This window comes from Balaenoptera ricei, chromosome 11 (assembly GCF_028023285.1).
Source record: "Balaenoptera ricei isolate mBalRic1 chromosome 11, mBalRic1.hap2, whole genome shotgun sequence".
NCBI classification, from domain to species: domain Eukaryota; kingdom Metazoa; phylum Chordata; class Mammalia; order Artiodactyla; family Balaenopteridae; genus Balaenoptera; species Balaenoptera ricei.
Genome location: NC_082649.1, coordinates 33,869,951 through 33,892,899, shown reverse-complemented (window position 1 = coordinate 33,892,899; position 22,949 = coordinate 33,869,951). Strand labels below are relative to the sequence as shown.

Here is a 22,949-nt window from a genome sequence, read left to right as displayed (position 1 = left end):
GGGAATTAGGTGGGGTGGGGACACACAGAGAGGGGCGGGGCTAGGAGACAAGAAGGAAGGTCTGGGGGGACCTGCAGGCTCTGAAAGGCGTTCTGTTCCGCGAGTGCTTGAGGACCCGGCATAACGATGGCTCCCGATGGTCTGCTCTGCGCCCGCCGGGACGCGGTCCCAGTGCTAAGCCCATGGGCACGGGGGCAGTGGAGCCTGCACACTTTCCACCCGAGATCCCTCAAATGCTTTCCTTCAGTCGGCAGCTCTAGGCCCCTCCCCCCGTCCGGCTCTACCAGCCCCGGAGGGGCTGGCAGGGCCCGCGTGGGGCGTGGGAGCGGAAGGCGCGCTCCCGGGGCGGGCAGAGGCGGGTGTCGAGGTCTGAGGGTGGGAACTGGGTGAAGGGCCCGACGGCAGGGTCTGTCCAGAACTGCCCGGACAACAGCGCGCAGCGAGGGTGAGACCCCGGCGGAGTCCCGTCCCTTCCCCTAAACTCCCAGCAGCCAGACTGGGAACCCCAGCTGACTCGGGAACCACACCGCGTCCCACTTCGGAGGTGGGCCCCGCATGCCCAAGAAAAAACTTTGGGGATCTGTCGAGAGGGCACTTGGCGGGACCAGACACTTCTCTTCCCCTTCTTCCTCTCACTGTCCCGGGAAACCTTCCATCCCTTACACCCTCCTTCTCCCCCGCCACTTCCCAATCCCTAGACTCTGCACTTCAGGGCAGGGGTGGGTTGGGAAGGTGGAACTCCTGAGACTGGTTACACCTGCGCGGGGGCGGGGAGGGGGTTCAGTCTTGTCCCTTTTGTAAGGGGGGAGGGGAATTCTGGAAGGAATCCAGCACGTAAGTGGGGTCCAGTGCTAAGTGGACGTGGAGTTATGCCGCCCTGGGGGGATGAAGGGTGAGGGGTGAAGACTGATTTCTGAGTGTTGTTCCTGTGTGGGATGATTTCATGCAAACTAGAACTAATCTGGAAGAGAGGGTGCAAGTTTCCTCTGGGGCCCGATACCCCGCTTCGATGCCCACCCCCTCCCCCAAGCATCTCTTGTTGCCTGGAGCCCCAGGGGACATGGCTACTCCTGGCCCTGGGTGTGAACAGCCCATCCTGGCTGCCTTCCACAGGAAACCTGATCTGAGGGACAGAACAGGAAGGAAGCAGATGGGTGTGGAGCCAGGAAGCAGGGAAGGGTGGCACAGGGCGGGGGCTCCGGGCTGGAAAGCACTATAATTGTCACAGTCCAAACCCTGTCCCCAGCCCCAAAGCTGGGTCTTATAGAGGCCAGGGATTTGGTGGTGCCCTCCTGTGCCCAGCTGCCGTTAGAATACAACCCAGCTCTCAAACGCAACCTCCTCCTCTAAAGCTTCCCTTAGCCTTCTAACGTGACCTCAGGCAAGTTTAACCTCAGTTTGTTTCAACCGTAAAATGGGATAATAGAAACTACCTCACAGGATTGTTGTGAGGATGGACTATATTATGTAACATGCTGGAAAAGTCCCTGGCACAGGGTAAACATTCTAGAAAAGTTTCCTCTGTTTTTTTTTTTTCTTCCTAGGGTGCTGTGTATATCTGCCCAGAACCCTGGCCCCATCCTGCCTGGTTTCATCTGTGCCTTACCCAGTAGACCATGAGCTCCTTGAGGGCAGGGGCCATCCCTTTTCTACTTCAGTAGTCACCTCCTATCCCCAAGATACTGTGGCCATACCAGGGCTTGCCCAGAGGAGGGCTGAAGAGATGCACTTTGAATTATAGAAGATAGAAGCACAGGATTTCGTCTGTCCTGGAGGAGCTGATAGACTAGATGGGGAGCTGAGAGAGACACAGGGAGCAAAGAGAAACATTAGGTGCTAAATCTTGTGGCACCCACTGTACTTATTTCTGGAGCTCGGGGAAAGGACAGCTGGTATGAGCTGGATAGGCTGAGAAGGGCCTCCCGGTGAAGTGGTCCTTTCACCCAGCCCAAGCCTACAGCGGGAAAAGCAGAGAGAGGTGAGGAAGTAGGCTCACTGGGTGCTGAGTGCACAGTGAGAAGTGGTGGGAGCTATGGCTGGGGAGGTGGGGAACAAGGGGCCAGTCTACCCAAAGGCTCACCAGAAAGGCAAAATGCCCTCTCCTTCCACTATGGGCCTCCTGTTTCCTCCATCTCAATCTTGGGAGACCCCAGAGTTTGAGCTTCAGAAACTCTGGAGGTGAAAGGTTTGGCCTCAAGATCAGGCTCTGCTATTTACTAGCTGTGTGACCTTGGGCAGACCATGTACGCTTTGCAAGCCTCAGTTGGGCCATCTGTAAAATGGTGATAAGAATACCACCTGATTCACATAGCTGTTGGGAGGACTGAAGGAGATAACACCCATAAAGCATTTAGCCTGCCTAGCACACTGTCGTGGCCCAATAAATGGGAGGCGTCTTGTTGTTTTCTGTGCAGACTTTGCCACCAATGTCACTGCTGAACTCTGGCTGGCCCCACCGAGGGGAGAGGCTGACCCCTCCGGAGCCAAATCCACCAGTCAACTCAGACAGCAACCCAGGTCACGGGCCAGAGGAGGACCCTGAGGAAACCTCTGCTCAGGTGGTAGGGGTCCTGCCCTTCCCTCTGAGACCAACATCCCCTCCATCCTTTGGGCCTCTTCCCATTTCCACCAAGTGGGAGGTAGTTAGCCTTTGTGCCCAACTTCTTGCAGCCCTTTCTCTTTGCAGGAATCCCTGTCCCTACAGCCCTCTCAGGACACAGGGGTTCAACTTCTTTAAACTTACCCACATGAATACATGAATACTCTCCTAGGGGGTCTGTGTTGTCAAAGCAGAACCTAGGGACTTTGGCCCTAAGGCGTGAAAGGGGTGATTTCAAGCATAAGAAGGAAGCTGTTTTGGAGTGTGCCCCCCCTAACCTGCCTCAGTCAGACCACAAACATGGGAGTGGATCAGCTGTCTTTGTGATCTTGAAGGAGGATCCTCCAAATGGAGGGGGGTGCTTGGATGTTGTTCCAGATTGGCGAAGAGGTGGCAATGAAGAGGGAAGGAAAGAAGGGGAAGGAAGGAAAAGCCGAGCTCTGCTTCTCTCCTTTTGCTGCGTTTCCTCAGGATCCTGAAGTCCTGAGCTTGGGGAACCCTGGCCTGGACACCAACCAAGCCCCCAGCTGGCCTGGACTCCGGACCCTCCTGCAGCAGCTCCCTCCGCAGGACAGCGATGTGGGTCTCCCTCTCCCCAGCTTTCCTCTCTCTTGCCTCCCTTTCTTTACTTACCGTGGGAAGAAGTTTGGTCCAAAAGGCAGGGGACGTGCATTTAAGGCCTAGCTTTGCCACTAATTGGGGGAAGTCATCCCCCACCCCCAGCCTGAGCTTTCACAACTACATAACGGGTGCAGTAACATCTGCTCTGCCCACCACAATGCTTAGTTGAAGAGCAAATGAGAAAATGGACATGACCAGCTTTTGACACTGATAATGGAATGTACAAATGTAGAGAGTATGGTGGTTAAGTATTTATTGAGGGCCTATGTGTGCCCAGTCTAAAGGCTTACAGTTCAGCTGGGGAGGCGAGGCAGGAGAATAGGGAATAAATAGGGAAAATACAGTGGGAAGTGATATTAAGCTACAGCTCATTGGGAGCCAGGATCTAAATATATGGAGATGGGCTAAGTGCTGTAGGGCTGTCAGGACCTGAGCAATCACCATTCTTGGGGTGGGGGCAGTGAGACGGAGGTGGACTTATGCCAGTTCTTTTCCCTCTTTCCCTCTCCTCAGTGCCCTTCTGTGCTGTTATCTCCTGCACCTCCCTGAGGTTTCACAACCTTCCTTTGACCCAGCAGCTAAACCTCCCCTTTCCAGTCAAACTTCAACCTTGCCTGCTGGGGCTCTCCCGGTCACAGTGGACATCTGTTTCTGCAGGAGCGCTACTGCCTGGCCCTTGGGGAGGAGGAGCTGGCTGAGCTGCGGCTCTTCTGTGCCCAGCGGAGGCGGGAGGCCCTGGGACAGGGGGTGGCCCGCCTAGTACCTCCCAAGCTTGAAGAATGCACCTGTGAAAAGGTATGTAGCACCCTCCCCCCAATATTCCCCTTCCTCCTCTTTGCCCTCTCACTTCTTCAGAAGGGGCTGGCTTCTGGGACTCTGGAGGGGGAAAAGGGGTTTGGGGATTGACAGTTTGGCAAAGTTTAGGAAAAAGGGAAACCAAATTTAGGGGTTCTTCGTGGAGCCTGCAGTGGAGGTGGGCTTGCCAGAATATGGGGAGAACAGTTAGGTTGGGGTTGGGATGGAAGAGCCAGGAGAGAAGGTAGGAGGGTGGTGTGGCCTCTGACCAGCCCAGCACCCGCACCCCGCAGTGCAGGGAGCAGCTGAGGCCAGGGGAGTACGGAGTGTTCGCAGCTCGGGCAGGAGAGCAGCGCTGCTGGCACCGGGCTTGCTTTGCCTGCCAGGCCTGTGGCCAGGCCCTGATAAACCTCATCTACTTCTACCACGATGGGCGTCTCTACTGCGGCCGTCATCACGCAGAGCTGCTGCGGCCGCGCTGCCCGGCTTGTGACCAGGTACAGCCTCGAGGGGAGGGGCTGGAGGGGGTCTGCCCAGGGTCCAACGCGGCAGATGCAACGGGACACCTCTCCCAGTACCACGGAGTGGGGAACAGAGAACTAGGAACCAGCCTGGGAACTTTGTATTCCCTTTGCTCTGACTTGAGCTCTGGGCACCTGGGACTCGTTGCCTTTGTGCCCTCCCTCACCGCAAGCAGAGTCTCCCAAATTTTCTTGGACTGAGAGAATTTCTCCAGAGCGGGAACTCTTAGACAGACGTTCATCTCAGTACGTCGGGTGCCCAGTGCTGGGCCTGCTCCTGCGAGGAACTCCCTCAATGTCCGCACAAGAGGCTGCACGGAACCCTGGGTTGGGCGTCCAGGAGACCCAGGTCGCACTTCTTCAGGCTGTGCCACCTGCTAGCTGGGAGATCCTGGCTAAGCCAATCAGCCCTCCCCGCATCCGAGAGTGGTTGAGTAGATCAAATGGGAATGTCTGTAGACGTGCTTTAGCGTCAACTGGGTATAAGGCGTGGTTACTGGATGAATGAATGAGTGAATGAATGAATGAGCCGTTCCCCTCTCCCTCTCCCAGCTGATCTTCTCCCGCCGCTGCACCGAGGCCGAGGGACGGCGCTGGCACGAGAACCACTTCTGCTGCCAGGACTGCGCCGGGCCCTTGGGCGGGGGACGTTATGCCCTGCCGGGCGGCGGCCCCTGCTGCCCCAGCTGCTTTGAGAGACGCTATTCGGATGCCGGCTCGAGTCCGGCCCCGACAGTGGAAGGCAGGGCGTCCCCGGGTAAGAGAGGAAGGTGTAGATCAAAGGGGAAGGGGGCAGCGGCTTGGGCTGGGCTGAGGAGGGGTTCTCCCGGGCTGGGACCCTCGTCCCGGTCCCACGCCGTCCCGCCCCTCCAGCAGCGCCCCCGTCCCCCCCACCGCACCCCCAGACCCGAGCCTCGGGGCCCGCAGCTCTCACCGCGCGTCCCTGGCCGGAGCGCTCCGAGGGCCTCCAGAACCCACCCCGCGCCGCGGTTGAGGCTGCGGCGCGGGACTCGCTCCTGGGCTGGGTCCGCGGCCGCCCTCTGCTGGGCGGAGGCGGGGAGGGGCGGGGAGCCGGGAGAGGACTCACCGCGGCGGCGCGCAAGGCCCGGGGGCGGGGCGGGAGGCTGGGCCCCGACTGGGACTGGCTCCTGGCGGCCGTCCCGCCCGGGTTTGGGAGAGGGAGACTCGCGGCTCTGAGATGGGCGTTTCTGACCCGGCCCGGAACAGGGGAGGCGGAGCTCGGCGGAATTGAAGACGGGCACCGCGCCCCGCGGAATGCCGCGATCATCTCCCGGGCAGCCATTCTCTCTACTGCCGCCAGCTCCAGTCTGGAAACCCAGAGGGGGACGCTTGGATCCAGCCCGGAGCAGGAGTGTAGAGCTGGGGACCAGGCGGAGACACCCAAAGGGCAAGAGCAGGGCTGCCCAGAGACTCCCCTTGATCCCAAGGAGGACGCTTCCTGCGCCACCTGCTCCTCTTCCTCTGAATCGGAACCCGAAGGCTTTTTCTTAGGCCAGCGCCTTCCCCGGCCCTGGGAGACCCCCGGCAATCTCCAAGCTGGGGACAGCGACACCTCCAGGAAGCATTGCACCATTTGCTAGTGGCGCGGCCCGGAAAAAGGGTGGCGGGGGAGGTGATCTGTAAGGTGAGAGAGCAAAGCTCTCCTCCCCCTATAAAAATCCTAGACTGATCGCCATCAGGGCCATGGCTGGGAGAGGTGGCGAAATGACAAATTTGGAGTGCTTCCTTTTAGCCCGCACATTCTATGACTTTTCATGGAGACTCTTGGGGAGCCCCATTCCTCAGGGCTACGCATCCCCTTTTGAGTGAGACCCTACCCCACCCCCACAGGCTGGGCAGCCCCATCCTCAGCATCCTCCTCCTGAGCCAACGAAGTGATCACTCAGAGACCACCTGTGACTGACAGGGTGGGCCAGCCGAAGGCCAGGAGGGAGCCGGAGGTGGAACCCGACCAGGGGAGGTTGGAGCTGGACGGCGCTCCTCTCCCGGCAGAGGCCGCGGACTGGCAGCCCAGGAGTTCTCACTCCCGGCGTCTGACCGAGCTCAAGCCACTGCGCCCCCTGTCGGCGGGTAGCCAGCGGAAGTGCAAGACCGGAAGTTGCGTGATCTGCTGGCGCCGACAAGGGGCGTGGTGAGAGACCTTGCGGAGCGGTGTGGTGCTACTATGGCTTCCAGTGGGGCAGGGGTGATCGCTGCGGGCTCGGCAAATGAAGCTCCCGAAATTCCAGACAACATGGGAGACTGGCTTCGGGGCGTCTACCGCTTCGCCACCGATAGGAATGACTTCCGCAGGTAACCGAGGCACGGGAGCTTGGTCGCTCTCCTGCCCTTCGCGCACGTATACATACCTGCCAGGTTTCCTTCTTCGCCGAGGCTGGGCCTTCCGGATTTTTTACACCGCCAATATCTCGGCCTTTTCGTGGCTCTGGCTGTGCTTTGCTGAGGTCCTTGACCGGGAGAGTTCCCGTGCGGCCAAAGCGCTCCTTTCAGTCACCGGGCTTTGTCTAGAGAATCTCACCCTGCCCGCGGAGACCCGGGGAGAGGAGGCGCCAACACGTAAACAGGCTTTTCGGCCCTGGACGAGTAGTTAATTGGGTTTTGCATTTGACCCTACTCTTATTAGACGTAGAAACGAACCTTAAATAACCATGTGGGTCTTGCGCAACCTATTATGTAACGATCGATGCTCTTGCGATTCTAAAGTGTTTTTGCCTTGGGAGGGGGTGGTTTCCAGGGTGGTGATGGGAAGCTTCCCCCCACCCCCCAGCCCATCTTTCACTGACCGAAGACACGTGACTCAGTGACCACAGGATTAAAGGGATGCATTTCTTCCAGGAACTTGATCCTCAATTTGGGACTCTTTGCTGCCGGAGTTTGGCTGGCCAGGAATTTGAGTGACATTGACCTAATGGCACCTCAGCCTGGGGTGTAGCCGTAAAGGTAAGCATTAACCACTGTTCTGCCTGTTTTAGGAGTCCTAGAGACTGGGAGAAGAAATAATTTATATCAGCAATTCACAAAGTAATAGATAAGAGACTTGATGTAAAACCCTTGGCTATTCCTAGTTAGATGTGTCTCCAGATCTTCCAAGGGATTTGAGTCTCTTACCAATTTCCCTCTAGTAATTTTACATTTCTAATGCCACCTGTTGTCTGATTGTAGACACATGGAACCCCTGTGCTGTACTTGAACCTTCCAAAAACACAGCCTCCGATCTGTGACCGTCACAAGACTTGCCCTGATGGCGGCTGAAGTTTGATTCAGATGGACACCTTTCCTTCCCTGCTTGATTTCCTTTTCTTTGCTGAGTCCACTCAGAACACCCTTCTCTGGTCAGCAGGTAGGGTTCAGCTAAAGTGTTGTCCTGTGTTCTGTAAAGTTCTGTACATAGTTCCAAAGTTTCTGCAGGGGATGATCTTTGCTCTTGTCCTGAGGAATATTCTAATGGTATTTTAACAAATAAAGACTGTACACAAAGACAGCCATTTTATTCTTTTAATAAGAAACTTCGGCTTACAAAAACAAGGTGTAAAAAGTCAAGATTTACAAAAATCATAAAAACATGATTTATATTTCACACTCGAGAGACAGGAACAAGCCCCAAACATGGATTGTAACAGAGATGGTTTGCTTCATATTAAAAAAGGAAACTGTAGCCACCGTTCATTGATGTTAGCATAGGATGAAGCATATTGTTGAGGAATTTCCATTTTTGAGCAGTACTAAGGGAAGAAGTCATTTGGTGTTGCATAGCATTTTAGTGCACCGGCTGGGTTTTCCAGGCACCAGGGAGGCATTGTTGCTGTAGTACAGTGGGATTTGAGGGCAGTGAGGTGCAGGCAGAGGCAAGGTGTAAGTAAGCCTGGGCAGTGGGTACTGAAGTGACACTGCTTGAGGAAGCTGCTTCCTTCACAAGGAAATAGATTATTTTCTGACCGTAAAATTCATGGTAGTGCCACTGTCCAGGAGTTTGGGGTTCTTTGGAAATGGAATATGTAAGGAACTGGCATGGAAAGAATCACATAGGCTTAGAAAGGTGTGGACACAGTGACAGGCTCCCCTTGGCAATTTTTCTAGTTGATTTGCTCTACTAGGCATTTAAAAAAAATACATACTACTTTTCTGTGCCGAGTCTCTTACGGAACTGGTATGGGATTAAAGGACATGAATTGGAAAGGAGGGTCAGTATAAATGCACCATAGTGGCCTAATTGTTAGTTGACAGGTGTTGTCTCTAGCAATCTGTTCACTAAAGGTAAACAGAATAAAATGGTCCTTGATCCTGCTGGCATAAATGTGATTAAGAAAGCTGTTAGAGAATTAGATTTTTTATATGTTAAAGAAAAGCACCATTCTCTTATGAGCATTAATCAGGGAGGAGGTCTCATCTCTCAGGAGGAAGGAGTCTGAGCTTGTATGAATTCAGGTCTGTGGCTGGCTTAACATGAAGGCAGGATCCTTTTAAGAGTCTACATGGGGACCACAGATGCTCTGACAAGTTTATATCTGATGGGGAAAGGTAACATACATGAAGCAAGGCTTAGGTTTAAAGCCATCCCCCCGCAAATGGTGACCAGGAAGGAAACTTTTAAGTCCCTTCAGCCTGCATCAGACCACTGCGCTAAGACTAGAAATACCAGCACCTCCTGTTCTTTATAGGAGTGAAACTTACATCCTTGAAGTCTGCTACCTGATCTATTCATAATTGTGAACAGTTCTATTTGATAAAAATTTTCAGAGCTAAAAATCAAAATCTGGCCAAAATTAAAGACATGGCAGCTTCCAAAAGCATAATTCAAGTTTCATTTAATATTTAATGTTTTAGCTTCAAGTAACAGTGCCACTGTTGGTTTATAAAGTCATAAAGCTGGTAAGGTAACGTTTCATTTAAACTGGCTTAATTCCTGAAAGTGATAAGAATTTAGCAGATTAAAGCTACCAAATCTACAATTTCCTCAAATTTTGATGAATAATTATTAATTCCATAAATGAAAGTGCTGGCTTTCCTCCTCAAGGGAAGTCAGTTTCACATCCTGTCATACGGTGTTTAGCCCAGGCTAGTTAACACCATATGACAGGATATAAACACATAACATAGTATGACAGTACTATGAAACTCTTACACAACCTAGTTAGATTTGAAATAGAAACATGCCAGCAGAAGTTAGTATGGAGAAAGTCCACAAAAATGACCATTCACTTCAATGCTCTAGTGGCTGTGGTGTACTTAGAGCAGTGCTTGGGTTGAGTACACAGTGGTTAAAGTCAAAGCCCTAGACCAAGAAAATGGTGAATTTAAACGTGGAAGATATAAACTAAACTCACAGTCATATTTAGAAGGCGCTTTTCAGCTTTAGTGCTAACTTCAAAAAAGAATCTGAACCACCAGGGAGATTCATACTTAACCTGGTAAAGAAACTAAGTGGCCACGGGAGGTTTTATTCCAAAGATACAACCTCCTCACCTAATTAGGCTGAGGGATCCAATTATTATATGTGCTTTGAGTGGTAAGCTTTTTAAACACCCTTTGGTGAAGTCTTGGAAACCTTAAGGTGGGAGTAAAAGGAACATGCTGTGTTTATAGCCCTGCAGGTGAGCAGGCTGGGTCTTTTCCCCTTCCACAGCCACTCAGCACCATCCCAGTCAGCAGCTGCCAGGGAATGGGGCTGGGGAGCTGGGACAGGTTCTTTGAGCCTTCTTTTTTGCATATTACACAGTGCACTGGCTTGCCTTACAATCTAAAGGTTCACATATAGGGGACTGTGTTCTACACTGCTTCCTGAAATTTTGTGCAAAAGAACTTCAGAACTAATGAAGGTACCACTTTAGGAGGAACCGTTTTTTTTGACTTCTACCATACGTTGCATTAGAAAAACTAAAAGACCTTTTTCTGAATATTTGTGCTCTCCGAACCAGCTGGAAAAGCAACCCTTCCACTTATAAGATATAATTCCAGATAGGAATACAGTATATGTTTAGGAAGGGGTAGCCCTCCCAGCCTGATTTTAAAAAGGCCTGAGTTAATGTTTCGAACATAAAAGGGGTGGTAAAAAAGAATGGGGTACACAGTCTGCCTTGAAAAGGAGACATTGATGAATAATCAAACACAAAGATTTTGGATATTACAATAAAAATTTCAGAACTTGCTGGTAAGAATAATTTGCTTTCACACACACAAGATATGAAATGCTTTTAAAAAGTCTGACACCAAATGTCCTTTACACTATACAGACCCATTTGCCACTTGAAATGACAAGAAGGAATCCTTTCCCTTAATCTTTTCAATCCCATGCAAACCATAATTGGGTACAAGGCACCAAATTTTATGAATCGTATAAAATTAGTTCACAAAGCTTTATCAGTAAGTAAAACAAACTCCATTTCTCCCTCCCTGCCCACCCACATCCCAACCCCCAACACCCAACCAAGTTTTCATTCTGTACTACTGTTGACCTCTCTTGTGTTTATGCTGGGACCTGGCTAGGGCCATGCTCCACTTCCAGCCAACCCACCTCATTAGTTCTTGCACTTTGATGGAACTGTAAGCATAGCCTGAGCAGGGAACTCATACAATCACTGACTCTAGAAGCCTTGCCATTAAAAACAAAAATAAACTCTGCTATTGAGTCCATAGGACACATTAACACTTCTGTAGTTTCCAATTTTATTCATGACATTGTAAGAGACATCTGGAAATTCTTTACAGTGTGGCACTGCCCCCATCAGCCTAAGAGGGACTGGATGAAAGCAGGCAAGAGGTCTGCCCACCTTTAATTAAGAGCTTCAGTTCCTGGCCATTGAGGGCATTCCTAATCTTTTTTTTTTTTTTTTTTTTTTAAAAAAAAAACACTAGCATGGATGCTGTCAGAGGCAACCACAAGTATGAGGGTCAAGCTAGACTGAGGTAAAATCCTTTTTGAGGGGCCAGGGTGCATTCATCTTGGCTGGCTACAGCAAAAAGTAAACACACCAGCCAACTACAAAGGGTTCCTAGAACGGGACTCCAACTACTTGTCTGGGAAAGAAGCAGGCTCGTAAGGTTCAGTTAGGAGATCTTGGGTTTGATTTGGCAGCATCTAGTCAACTTCTACCCGGTTCTTATTTTCTTCTCCTTACAATGTTTCGACTTAAAGTAAGATGCAACTAAGAAATTCATCTACTTCCAGTATGTAATAAATTAAAGGCAAAGGGACATTTCCCTCACAACAGCCATTGGCTTATGCAGCAGGAAACTCTTTTCTTTAATTAAAATCTCCATAAATACTAACTTCTCAACAGCGTCTAGTGCTGCTGCCTCTGGGTACCTGAGGTGTCTCACTGCAGTGGCACCTTCAAGTGTGTGCAGCTCACTGAGGACTCTGGTATTGGTTTCTATTCCAACTCATTTTAAATGATTTTGTTAATTTGATACAATGTGTGCTCAGCTAAGTTAAGCACTTATTTTACAGAGTCCTTTGCTTAATAATCCTTAATACTTGGTATAAAATTATTTTTAAGAATTAAATTTGAAGATCTTTTAATTTTCTATTAGATGTTTGTTTTTCTTGTTTTCCCCTGGACAGCCTGAGGGATGAAGTAGATGCTCTATTAGTACTTCTCCATTTGTAAGTTCTCTTTTTCTAGAATAATAAATATAGCATTCAATGAAAGATGAGGCACAATTTATATTTTCTTTCCCTTTTTACTCTCCTTGGGTTTTTTTGAGTTAATGCGCTTTTCTCTTGCCACAAAAAGTCATCAACCAATCATGCCAACTTAAAAATGTGGATCTAGGGGATACAGCCTCACGTCAGAGCCTCTGACAGCATGGGCAGCTGTGACACTTTAAAACAGTGTCCAGGTGAGGGTAAGCCCGGGCCAAGCTTGTACAAAGAAGCCTGCAGTAGACAATACAAACCAAATAGCATAAAAAATGCCATACGCTATCGCTTCCAAATAAAAGCTAAATATTACAGAAACCTCACAGTGTTGGAAAAAGCAAGTTTAATTTAAAATATAGTCACTCCTCTTCCTTATCAGGGTGAGCCATTTTCTGTCTGATTTCCTCCAAGTCTCAGTGCTGTCTGGCAGGTCCTATGGGAGAATTCATCTCAAAAGAGGTCAACAGCAAATGCTACAGATCTCGGGAAATGTGGTTCCTCAACATCGCTAAACCTTTGGCTCTCATTCTTCAGCCTTTCTTTTCCCAACTTCCCATCCCTCCCCAAACTCCCTTCACATCTATCCTCTTCAGGTGGCAACTGTACTTCTACCTGAATTGAAATGTTAATATGACATACTCAGTCAAAAGATGAGCATTCAGAGTGACAGGCTGAGGCAGGCTGCAGCACTCCCACAGTGAGAGTTACGGTTTGCATTCACTTTTACTAGTGAGTCTAAGCGAAGGACTGAAAAGGGAAATTCAGTGGTGCCTGATAGGGCAGAGAGTTTCTATCTGGGCAATTTCATGCCACTTAGAAACTGACCCAGTTTAAAAAAGAAAGATATATTTTACTAGCACTGGAGTTAAGGACAGGGCACTCTTGCTTTCTTCTCTGATGGACTGAGTGTGGGTGGGTAAAGAAACAGTAGGGATTAGCAGATTTTGGAGGAAACAGGCCAGGGCTGTCAACAATAAACTGTTCAGACATACAGGAGGAGGATTCCTAAGCCTTAGAAAAGCAAAAGCTCCCACATCTTGTGAACAGGAAATAAGCTGCAGATTAAAAAAAGCTGCATGCTGCACCAAGGTGAAGTGGGTGACAGGCATTTAGATAAGCCCTGGACCACTGGCTATCCCCCCACCCCCACCCCCTAACTGAGTTCTGAGAAGGCCTCAGACAACTGACCCAAAGACCAATTTAAACCAAACTATGTGCTTGCCCTAGACCTGAACCAGGGATTTGCTACAGAACTAGGTAACCAGGAGTGCCCTTAGGCTCAGTGTACCACAAAGAACATGTCATGTACCAGTTTCTTGCTTCCCCATGTGAACTGCTCCTTCTTTAGAATGAAGGGATGTTCATGCCACCTCAGAAGATGTGGTATGATTAAATGACAGCAGCAGCCAGGGAGAGTATGACACATGAAAAACCTCCCATTTCACATGGAGAAATTTCCTCCATGCATCTCATTCCACTCTTCAACTGCTATCCCCTAAAAAAGGAAGTCTGCAGACTTTCAACCCTTGAGGGCTACTTCCTTTATAGGAAAAAATCCTTAGACTTCACCTCCTGCCTTGGAACCAATCCTATCCAGCAAGCTGCCAGCCCAGGGCCCCTCCTTGCGTGCTCTGTCGAGGGCTGCTCACATCAGGAGGGTTCTTCTGGTGCTGCAAGGAGTCCTGATTAGCAGGGGAATCATGTAATAGCAAGAACATGGCTGGATATGACCAATTTACTCCCTCTTTCCTCCACCCAGATCCCTCTATATTCAGAAGCAACTGATGAAAGAGTCTTCATAGAAGTTACTCCTTTTGATTTGTTTTAACGAAGGAGGGAATTTCTAAACCCATTTAAAAGAAAGTTGCTACAAATTTTATGATAGCACATGAGTCACCCGGCATCTTCTGCTCTAGACCCAGTGAGGCAAACTAGTAATCTGTTCCTGCAGTAAACCTTATTTCCTATACGAGGAAATATGTATAGAAACCAATAGTTTAAAAGCAAGCCAGTCTTTGATACGTGCCTCCCATTCAGGGGAAGGTCCGTGGTCTGCCCTCATCGTTGTTGCTGGACTGCACCTGAGTTTGGAGTTGGGTTTCTGAGATTCTTGCATTGCCCTGAACTGTTCTTTGAGTGTAAAAAAGGATGTAGGCTTGAGTTTTGCACACTTCCTTGACACTGCATACATTCAGCTTTGAGTCATTGCAGTGGACCCAAAAACCTAGGAAACCAAATGAAAGAAAGAGAGAAAATGATTACCCAACTTACATTTCAGTCACCAGGCAAATGAGGAGATGAGGAAAGGGACAGAGGAGTTCTGAATAGATCCAACCCTTGATTGTTGGTGGAGGAAGAGAAAAGTAAATGAAACCAACAGACTTCCCTGAAACCACTGGTTTTAACCCCACAAGCCCCACCACAATACTGCTTGTAGTATCGACTGACTACAATTTTTGTCCTCATTTCATTTCATTCAGGCTTCTTCACTGCCCATTAGGGTTTTCTACAAAGACAGGAGATGGGGGGCTAAGAGATGGGAAGAGGAGGAGGAAGAGGAGAGGGGAAGTGTAAATAGAAGTGATAAAGGAAAACTTAGAAGGAATAAAAAGTTATTTTTTACAGGCTCACTCTGGCCACCCCAAGGGCTGAGGGGTTCAGGATGGGTACACTACTGAAAACACATCTGCAGTCCACCTGCCTCAGCGCAGTAGCTGGGAGGCTCTGCTCTGAGGGCAAGGACTGAAAGCTCCTTGGGAAGGGCCCTTGTAGTAAGTGCTCAGTAAGTGTCCTCAGCTTTATTATGAGCTGAGGCTAGTGAGATTCCATGAAGTTAGATAGGTCATATTGTCTCTGCAAAACCAAGAATGAAACTGAAGTCTACAGCAGAAGTATTAATAACAACAATAACCTCTAGCATTAACTGACCATTACATACTAGACACCGTGCTCAGCACTTTTACATGTTAGTTCCTGTCAATTCTTAGAACAATGAAATGTTGTTACTTAGTGATATATCTAAAATTTGAATCCATCTTTCGTAATTCTTTCCACTGGATTTTAATGTATGTAATATCCCCCTATAGATTAAATAAAAGGAATGAAATGTGGACAAACCAACCCTTTTTTGTGTCCCCCACCCCACAGAGTAAAGCGCACGCACCTCCCTCTGTGTTGTAGCAATAGGCTGTGTAGTGTCCTGAGCCAAACCCTTTCCCGTGATGCATGACCACTGCGGAGAGATCATAGGCAAAGGTCTCTTTGTCAAGAGAGGAGAGCATGTCCCTGCAGCAGTAAGGTTCCATGGTTAATACCTGGTCAAAGACGACATGGACCCCAATCTTCTCTCGGTGATTACGGCCAGACCACCTAGAACATGGATATAAACTTCTTACTAGTAAGAAATGGCATGTGTGATCAGAGGTAGAGGTAGGTAAAACAGGGAACGGAGAAAATTTAACCTTCTGGATTTGGTTTTCTTTCACAAGACAGTGGTAATCAATGTTCACATATATTTCCTGTGAATATTGCATATTCTCTGAAACTAGAAATCCCCGAACAAGCAGTTCAGGCAATACTCTTTTTGTACTTTACCTCCTGCCCTCCTTTTCACAGATTATCTCACACTTTATTCTGAAGATGAATCTATAAAAGCCCAAGCAAGGCTAGAAAATGTTCAAGCACAGACACCCAAGTGCAGGCTAGCTGATTAAATAGGACCATGAGAGCAGAAGCCCAGTCCTGGCCCCCGACATCAGCTTGCTTCACTGGGCACAAACCATACACTCCATGGAAAGCGTGAGGCCTCTAGGGAACAGGCTTCTCCTCCCAACACCGAAGAAGACATTTGCCTTCGCCAAAGCCTTTGAAGTAGCTATTCCCACAGCTCACAGCCACCTGGGACGCCCCAGAGCAAGCTCACCTGAATCTTTTAAGGTGCAGCCGGAGGACCTGAGGTAGTCTGTAGATCATTAACTGCTTTCTAGCTTCACTCAGAACAAGGGGTTTTGGATTGGATTTTCGTCGTTTGCCTATATGGTTTGGGAAGGCATAAGACATAGATTGTGAGGAGACTCATTCTTTCTGAGCTATGGCAGAGACAGTGACTTGCCACTTGATATGCATTCTCCTTATTTCTCAGTATTAAACCTCAATTATATTTGGGGGAGCAATGTGACCCTCTCTAAGACTGCATTTCCCAGCCTCACATGCCTGCATGGAGTGGCCATGGAAGTTCTGGTTGAGATGAAAGGAGTGATTGTGTGGCACTCTTGGGATGGCTGCTTAAAGAAGGCTGACTCATTTGTAAGGTGCATCTTTTGTCCTTCCCACTGTCTGAAAGGAATCTCAGTTTCCTTTCTTGTGAAATGGGGGATAATGCATATATTTCAGGCTTAGGGAAAAGGTAAGAGGACACAGAATTACTAAAGGACAGCGTGTTTAAACAGACTTTTTGAATGTGAATTCATGTGAATGAATTCTTGTGGCCATGTGAATTGCTTGTGGCCTATACAAATATTTAGAAAAGAAACTTTGCTGGTTTTATATATATATATATTTTTTTTAATATTTATTTATTTATTTGGCTGCACTGGGTCTTAGTTGTGGCATACATGTGGGATCTAGTTCCCTGACCAGGGATCGAACCTGGGCCCCCTGCATTGGGAGCATGGAGTCTTACCCACTGGACCACCAGGGAAGTCCCTGGTTTTATATTTTTATGCCGTACCTATTTTCTGAAACATGTTTCTTGGTAACAGCACACTGCTAGACATGCAGGACAAGGCTGACAGGCTGGCCAAATACACCGAGTCCAAAGCAGAACCAGTGCTTGAGACTCCAATTTTGTTTCTAAAGATACTGAATTGTGGGTGAAATGCATTTCTAAATTACCACAAGTAAACAGTGGAAATGAAGTTCTCTTAATTTCCATCAGAAGCCTTCTCTATAACCATTTACTGATGACTGCTCTGTTATTATATTAATTAAATCGGTGAATGGATGGGAATATAAAATTAGTGGTCCACTGTGGTGCCTGCTAATTGTCTTTGAGCTGTTGAAATCATGGTCTCAGTGTCTGAAGAGCTTGGCATCTGATTTCGAAGTCCTGTCTGTACCACTCGTGAAAGGTAGCAAGTCACAGCCAGATGACATATCAAGGAGCTTTCTGTGACAATAGGATGTGTAGCTGTTGCTTCTCATAATAGACTGCAGCTTTTACTAGGGCTGGTAGTCATGATATGTGAGAGCATGAGCAGAAAGAGAATTCAAAGAGGGGCCTGGCCTTATTTTCCATTCCTGTTCACCAGCAGATTTTTGAAAATTACTGCAGCTCTGCCTGGGAATCTTGGCAGTGACTGCTACTCTCAGCAGAGGGAGTAAGTGAGCTAAGATGAAGACAATAATAGAATATGGCTTTGTTTCCCTAAAATGAAATTCACAAAGAAAAAGATACTACTGATTCAGCTGAGATTGATCAGTTCTGTCTCCCATTTGATTAAGCTAGCCACACAGAAAGGTGGAAGACTGATAGGTTTGAAACTTTCACAAGCAACAGATCAATGCATCTCATCCCTTCACCATAGCTTTCCTTCCCTGCTATTTGAACCTGTCTATAGAAATACTGAAAAATGGGCACATATGGCAACCAGAAAAACAATCCTTTCTTGCAAAAATTAAAAAAAAAGTATTTCTTGCCTAATCTATCAAGTCCAAGAATGATAGAGTTAAGGCTGTTAACATCCTTCTGTTCCTTACAAGTATAAAGCTTTATGAATCACTATTTTAAAAAGAAAAAACAATGTTCTAATAAGATAATTTAAGTCACTGCCTTTATATCTCAATATGGAACAGGATAGGTGAGTTTATGGTTAACCAAATACAGCACTTCAAATTTTGTTTTAAAATGGCAAAATGATAGCAGGTATGACTTGATTTTTATCCTGATTCTTCACAGAGAACAGGTTTCCCACGATGTACTACTTTAAAAAACCATGTGCAGAAGTATTAAAAGGGCTACCGTAAAATTATTGTTCCCAAAACTTGTAGTCCAGACTACAGTATGGCTGCAAATTGATTTCAGATCTCTACACAATCCATTCATCTTAGTTTCCAAATCTCTATATGCCAAAAACCCAAACATCAGCTTCAAAGTATTTGCTCTCCATTTCCTCTGTACATGCTGGGTTAGCAAAAGCAGTAAGTGTTAGTGTGGTAAGACATGGGGGTGGGGATGGGGGGTGCATAAGATACTCACAGAGCCATATGGAAAAAATTCCACTTTACAATTAAAGCCATGACAGAGAAATACTTCCTTATGACCCTTCTGAGATGTGAACCTTTCAGGCATGTGAAAATAACTATGAAGCTGCCATACAGCAATGCACCATACAACTTCCTTTCTTGGTTTCATTGTACTTTAAATCTACAAATTCAGGACAAAAGCACACTTTTCTGATACCACAGCCCTCAAACAGGCTATGCCACCTGAACTTTAAATAAGAACTGTCAGACTCTGTATTCATGAATTTAAGCAGGACCCCTGTACACTATGAAGCTAAGTACTCACATTCTTGGAGTCCCCATTTCAGGATCCATACTTTCAAATGCCTCCCAAGATAACTAATGTCAATCACAGCAGGAGTCAAAGGAGGCCCAACTCCTAGGTTTTGTTTTGCTTTTTAACATATAATGTCCATATGCTTGTTTTCAGGAAAATAGGAGAAAAAAAATCTTTAAAAGATGCTTTAAAACCACTCAATATTACAGTGTTACTTTTGACTAAAGTGGCAAATGAAACACCTTAAACTGATATTCCAGTTACACACACCTACCCCTCCCCCCAGCACTCACTGTTACATTGGTCACAAGCGTAGATTCTCCCTTCCAGGGCCTCTGTCTCTGTGAACTTGGCCAGCATCTCAGTGAGCAGGCACTGAGTCTGATTCAAAGGGATAAACCCCTTTTCTATGCAGTGATAGCGTTCAGGGAATTCCAGGGACAGATCCCAAAAGGGCTCGATGGTATTGGATTTGTAATTGCATGATACACATGTGACCTAGAATGAAAAGATTGGTTTACAGGTTATATAACTTCCATGCTTCCCACATACATTTTTGCTAGCACCTAACAACCAAAACTAAGTGTATAGTTTTCCAAAAACATTTAACTGCAATATTAAAATAATAAACATAACTTTAAGAGAATTAGAGCATATTACTTCTGGTATGTATCTCTAACCATGACGCTAGCTGGAACTGGAAAACCACACAGCACAGTGATTACTACCTACCCCTTTCTCTCTTCTCTCATAAAGCATGCTTTGCCATTCAATGCTGCAGTATTACAGATGAAAGTCACCGTGGAGTCAAGGCATCATCAATCTGAGATGGAGAATTTGCAGATTCCTGTCTGCTTCTCTCATCCTCATACTCTTGTTCTCTCCAGACTTTGCTCCTTCCATCCAGTCCAACTTGCCTCTCTTTTTGCCCTTGTTTCTTGCAGCATCCCTACACTGATCCCTGTGTTCCAAGAGCCTCAAAGTACCTTGTGATTAGACCTCTTCCCCCGCTGTAACCTTCCCAGATGCACCTTTCTTCCTACAGACCCTCAGGGGGGTACAGGAAGTGCCGAGAAACACTCCCCTTTCACATGCTGAAAAACAAAAGTCTAAATAAACTTCCTCTTCCCATCCTACTCATCATTCTTTTAAAACCCTAAATACCAGGACACAAAACCTCAGTAGCATAGTGTAGAGGTTTTACCTGAATTTCTCTTTTTTTTTTTTTTTTTTTAATGTGTGTTTTTATTTATTTATTTATTTATTTTTTAATTTTATGGCTATGTTGGGTCTTCGTTTCTGTGCGAGGGCTTTCTCTAGTTGTGGCAAGTGGGAGCCACTCTTCATCGCTGTGCGTGGGCCTCTCACTATCGCGGCCTCTCTTGTTGCGGAGCACAGGCTCCAGACACGCAGGCTCAGTAATTGTGGCTCACGGGCCCAGCTGCTCCGCGGCATGTGGGATCTTCCCAGACCAGGGCTCGAACTCGTGTCCCCTGCATTAGCAGGCAGATTCTCAACCACTGCGCCACCAGGGAAGCCCTGTTTTTATTTATTTATGGCTGTGTTGGGTCTCTGTTTCTGTGCGAGGGCTTTCTCTAGTTGTGGCAAGCGGGGGCCACTCTTCATCACAGTGCGCGGGCCTCTCACTATCGCGGCCTCTCTTGTTGCGGAGCACAAGCTCCAGACGCGCAGGCTCAGTAATTGTGGCTCACGGGCCCAGTTGCTCCGCGGCATGTGGGATCTTCCCAGACCAGGGCTCGAACCCGTGTCCCCTGCATTGGCAGGCAGACTCTCAACTGCTGTGCCACCAGGGAAGCCACCTGAATCTCTTTAAGTTGCCCACCTCTTTGCCTCTACAAATTCTTTCTGCATATTCTCACAAAGCCTTATCTATGAGTCTTCACTCATGTCCTTAGATGGCTAAGGAAATGAAAGGTAATGGGGAACAGGAGGGAGACTTGCTTACCCTCTGGCATCCTCCTAGCCACCTCCCTCCCTTGTATGTAAAGAATGCCTTGGAAAGTAGAGTGCTCTTTCAAACAACTATGGAACCAAGGTTATAGGCAAACTCTTCAATTTCCTAAAACTGATCAAAGGATGGCACGTCAACAATGGGTACTTGATTAGAACCATGGGAATATTATATTACTCGTATCATCATTAAAGATTAAAGACATTTACTGAAAGTGAAATGATATGGCAAGTTAAACTAAAAATCTGCCTGTTAAGACAGGAGGCAAATTCACCAACAAGGCCGTCGCACAGTACAGTAAAAGGTACAGTGGCTGCCCTCAGCTATGCATAGTTATGGCAAATGTCGGCTACCCTAGTTAGGCCAACAGCCTGGGGGAGTGATACGCACGGGAAGCCTAACTACTACACCAGCCCCGCTCCAGTGTGGTGGGCAGCTGGGGGTGGGCTGGGCACACACCTACCTGGCTGAGTAGCTGCCCGTGAAATATGGTGTTCACCACCTTTAAGACCTGTTTGGTAAGCTTCCTCTGGGAGAAGGGGATGAGGATCCGGCGCTTGGTGCCCTCGGACTCGAGTTCCTGCTGCACTTTGTGCAACAACTCGCAGAGAAACTCCTGCGCGTCCTGCTGGTCGTAGCCGCGGAAGGCGGGGATCAGGCTCCACACCGAGTGAAGCATGGCGAAGGGCGACACCAGGGCCCACTTCCCGGACCACATGACGCGGAAGAGGGTGTGCAGTTCGTGGCAGAGGGAGATGTGCTTCGAGCTGGGCTCCTTGTTCTGGATGAGTTCTAGGCTCCTGCTGAGGGAGGCCCCGCCATTCAAGCAGAGGCCCTCGAGCTCGCAGGCCTCGGCCCCGTGGCTCCTGGGCGACAGTTCGGTGGCCGAGCTGCCGGCCGGCCTGCCCGCGAGCGGGGCCTTGCCGTTGGCGGCCCTGGGAAACAGCTGCTCCGTCTTGGACGGGTCGAGGTTCAGGAAGCACTCACGGAACTTGCGCAGGTGGCTGAGCACCTGGAGGATGGAGTTCATGTAGCAGGTGTTGCCCAGGTTACGCAGGCCCGTGACGCCCGGCGCCATGGCGGGCGCGCGGCGCGGCGCGGGGCGGGGCCCAGCGGGCGCGCGCGGCGCGGCGGCGCGGGGCGCGTGCAGCAGCAGGCGCGCGCTCTTGCGCGGAGGGGAACTGGCCAGCTCCTCCAGCAACCGCCGCTTCACCTCGCGCCGCCGCTGCCGCGCTGCCTCATTCTTGCGTTCCAGCGCCTCCTGCCGCCGCCGCTGCTCCAGCTTGGCCTGGCCTCGCGAGGTCTTCTCGAACCAGAGCCGCAGCGTCCGGGCCAGCAGGCGCTGGCGCCGATACCACAGAGCCGTGAGCATCTGCGGCTGTCCCTGAGGAGCGCGCTGCGGCGGGACGGCGTCCTCGCCCGAGGCCATGGACCGCAGCGTCCGCCCGCGTCTCAGCGGCGGGTCCTGCGTCTGGCCCCTGACCGCCAAGAGGGAGCTTCTCAGCAGCTTGAGGTCCCCTTCCGGGTTGTCGTTGAGCACGTAGTCCTTGCACAGGTAGCAGAACACGTAGAGATCCCGGACCTCCATGGCTAGCGGGTGTCCAGTCTTTTCGAAGTGTTTGAGGGCGTGATCTTCGATGTAGCGGCCGCAGGCCACGTGCGAGCACTTGAGACAAGCCCACACGGACTCGGTGGTGGCGCACTCCCGGCAGCACCACTTCTGTGGGTTCAGGATGGAGTGGTCCTGGGCTAGCCGCAACCGCCCTACATGTTTGCATCTATCCATGTCTTATGGAAGTCTTCACTCTTTCAACCTGTCACGATTAGGGCCCTCGAAGAGAGAGAGAGAGAGAGAAAGAGAAAGCTTTCAGCAAAATATTTTCCTAGAAAAAGGCTTGCAACCGGCATTTTCCACTCAATATTCATTAGTTTTCAATTCAAAACTGGTTCTTTTGGAAGGAAGTTTAAAAAAAGAAAAAGAAAAGCAATTTTGGCATAGACTGGGTATAACAGAAAGACAGTTAAGTTCCTTAAAAAGACAGAATCATAAAATACTAAACGACAGACCTTAGCCCTAATGTGTAAGTTTACATTTTCCAAGGCTGTTTTAATTCTTGAATATCAGCTAATTTTTACGTAAGGCTGATTTGGAAATGTCATTACCCTTATTTCACATTGCACCCAACTGGCCACCAGGGGAAAGAAACTTGTATTCTGAACCA

General features: G+C 48.7%; 4 protein-coding genes and 1 non-coding gene across 12 annotated transcripts in view; 2 read left to right on the top strand and 3 right to left on the bottom strand.

Annotated features, from left to right (window-relative positions):
- Nucleotides 1–359: 359 nt before the first annotated feature.
- PRICKLE4 (prickle planar cell polarity protein 4) lies at nucleotides 360–6,494 on the top strand. Of its 7 annotated transcripts, none has more exons than XM_059938717.1 (8): nucleotides 360–445; nucleotides 1,545–1,978; nucleotides 2,415–2,561; nucleotides 3,071–3,178; nucleotides 3,878–4,015; nucleotides 4,309–4,512; nucleotides 5,089–5,293; nucleotides 5,764–6,494. In XM_059938717.1, exons 3-8 carry the CDS (start codon nucleotides 2,427–2,429, stop codon nucleotides 6,135–6,137), a joined length of 1,164 nt encoding a protein of 387 aa, XP_059794700.1. In that variant the 5' UTR covers nucleotides 360–445; nucleotides 1,545–1,978; nucleotides 2,415–2,426; the 3' UTR covers nucleotides 6,138–6,494. The 7 variants fall into 7 exon arrangements, with proteins under 7 accessions (XP_059794700.1, XP_059794703.1, XP_059794701.1 ...); XM_059938716.1 differs by lacking the exon at nucleotides 360–445 and adding an exon at nucleotides 455–544; XM_059938720.1 differs by lacking the exon at nucleotides 1,545–1,978 and having other exon boundaries at nucleotides 378–544.
- Nucleotides 6,495–6,635: 141 nt separating this feature from the next.
- On the top strand, nucleotides 6,636–8,038 carry TOMM6 (translocase of outer mitochondrial membrane 6). Its single transcript, XM_059938721.1, has 3 exons — nucleotides 6,636–6,849; nucleotides 7,393–7,497; nucleotides 7,720–8,038. Exons 1-2 carry the CDS (start codon nucleotides 6,722–6,724, stop codon nucleotides 7,487–7,489), a joined length of 225 nt encoding a protein of 74 aa, XP_059794704.1. The 5' UTR covers nucleotides 6,636–6,721; the 3' UTR covers nucleotides 7,490–7,497; nucleotides 7,720–8,038.
- A 2,942-nt stretch (nucleotides 8,039–10,980) lies between these two features.
- Nucleotides 10,981–22,949, bottom strand: part of USP49 (ubiquitin specific peptidase 49) — a 75,597-nt gene continuing 63,628 nt past the window's right edge. The window contains exons 2-6 of one of the 2 annotated variants that reach the window (XM_059938710.1): nucleotides 21,191–22,558; nucleotides 19,049–19,253; nucleotides 16,119–16,227; nucleotides 15,360–15,565; nucleotides 10,981–14,420 (exon numbers count right to left, since the gene is read on the bottom strand). In XM_059938710.1, coding sequence (XP_059794693.1) covers nucleotides 14,230–14,420; nucleotides 15,360–15,565; nucleotides 16,119–16,227; nucleotides 19,049–19,253; nucleotides 21,191–22,513 — 2,034 coding nt within the window. In that variant the 5' untranslated portion in view covers nucleotides 22,514–22,558 and the 3' untranslated portion in view covers nucleotides 10,981–14,229. Of the gene's footprint in view, nucleotides 14,421–15,359; nucleotides 15,566–16,118; nucleotides 16,228–19,048; nucleotides 19,254–21,190; nucleotides 22,559–22,949 lie in introns of those variants that run through there. The other variant, XM_059938711.1, reaches the window with a different exon arrangement.
- TRNAW-CCA (transfer RNA tryptophan (anticodon CCA)) lies at nucleotides 16,823–16,895 on the bottom strand. Its single transcript has one exon. It is a non-coding gene; the product is annotated as a tRNA-Trp (tRNA).
- MED20 (mediator complex subunit 20) overlaps nucleotides 22,492–22,949 on the bottom strand; it is a 73,570-nt gene continuing 73,112 nt past the window's right edge. The window contains exon 5 of the transcript XR_009505725.1: nucleotides 22,492–22,558. The gene's annotated coding sequence lies outside the window, so the exon portion shown is untranslated. The remainder of the gene's footprint in view (nucleotides 22,559–22,949) is intronic.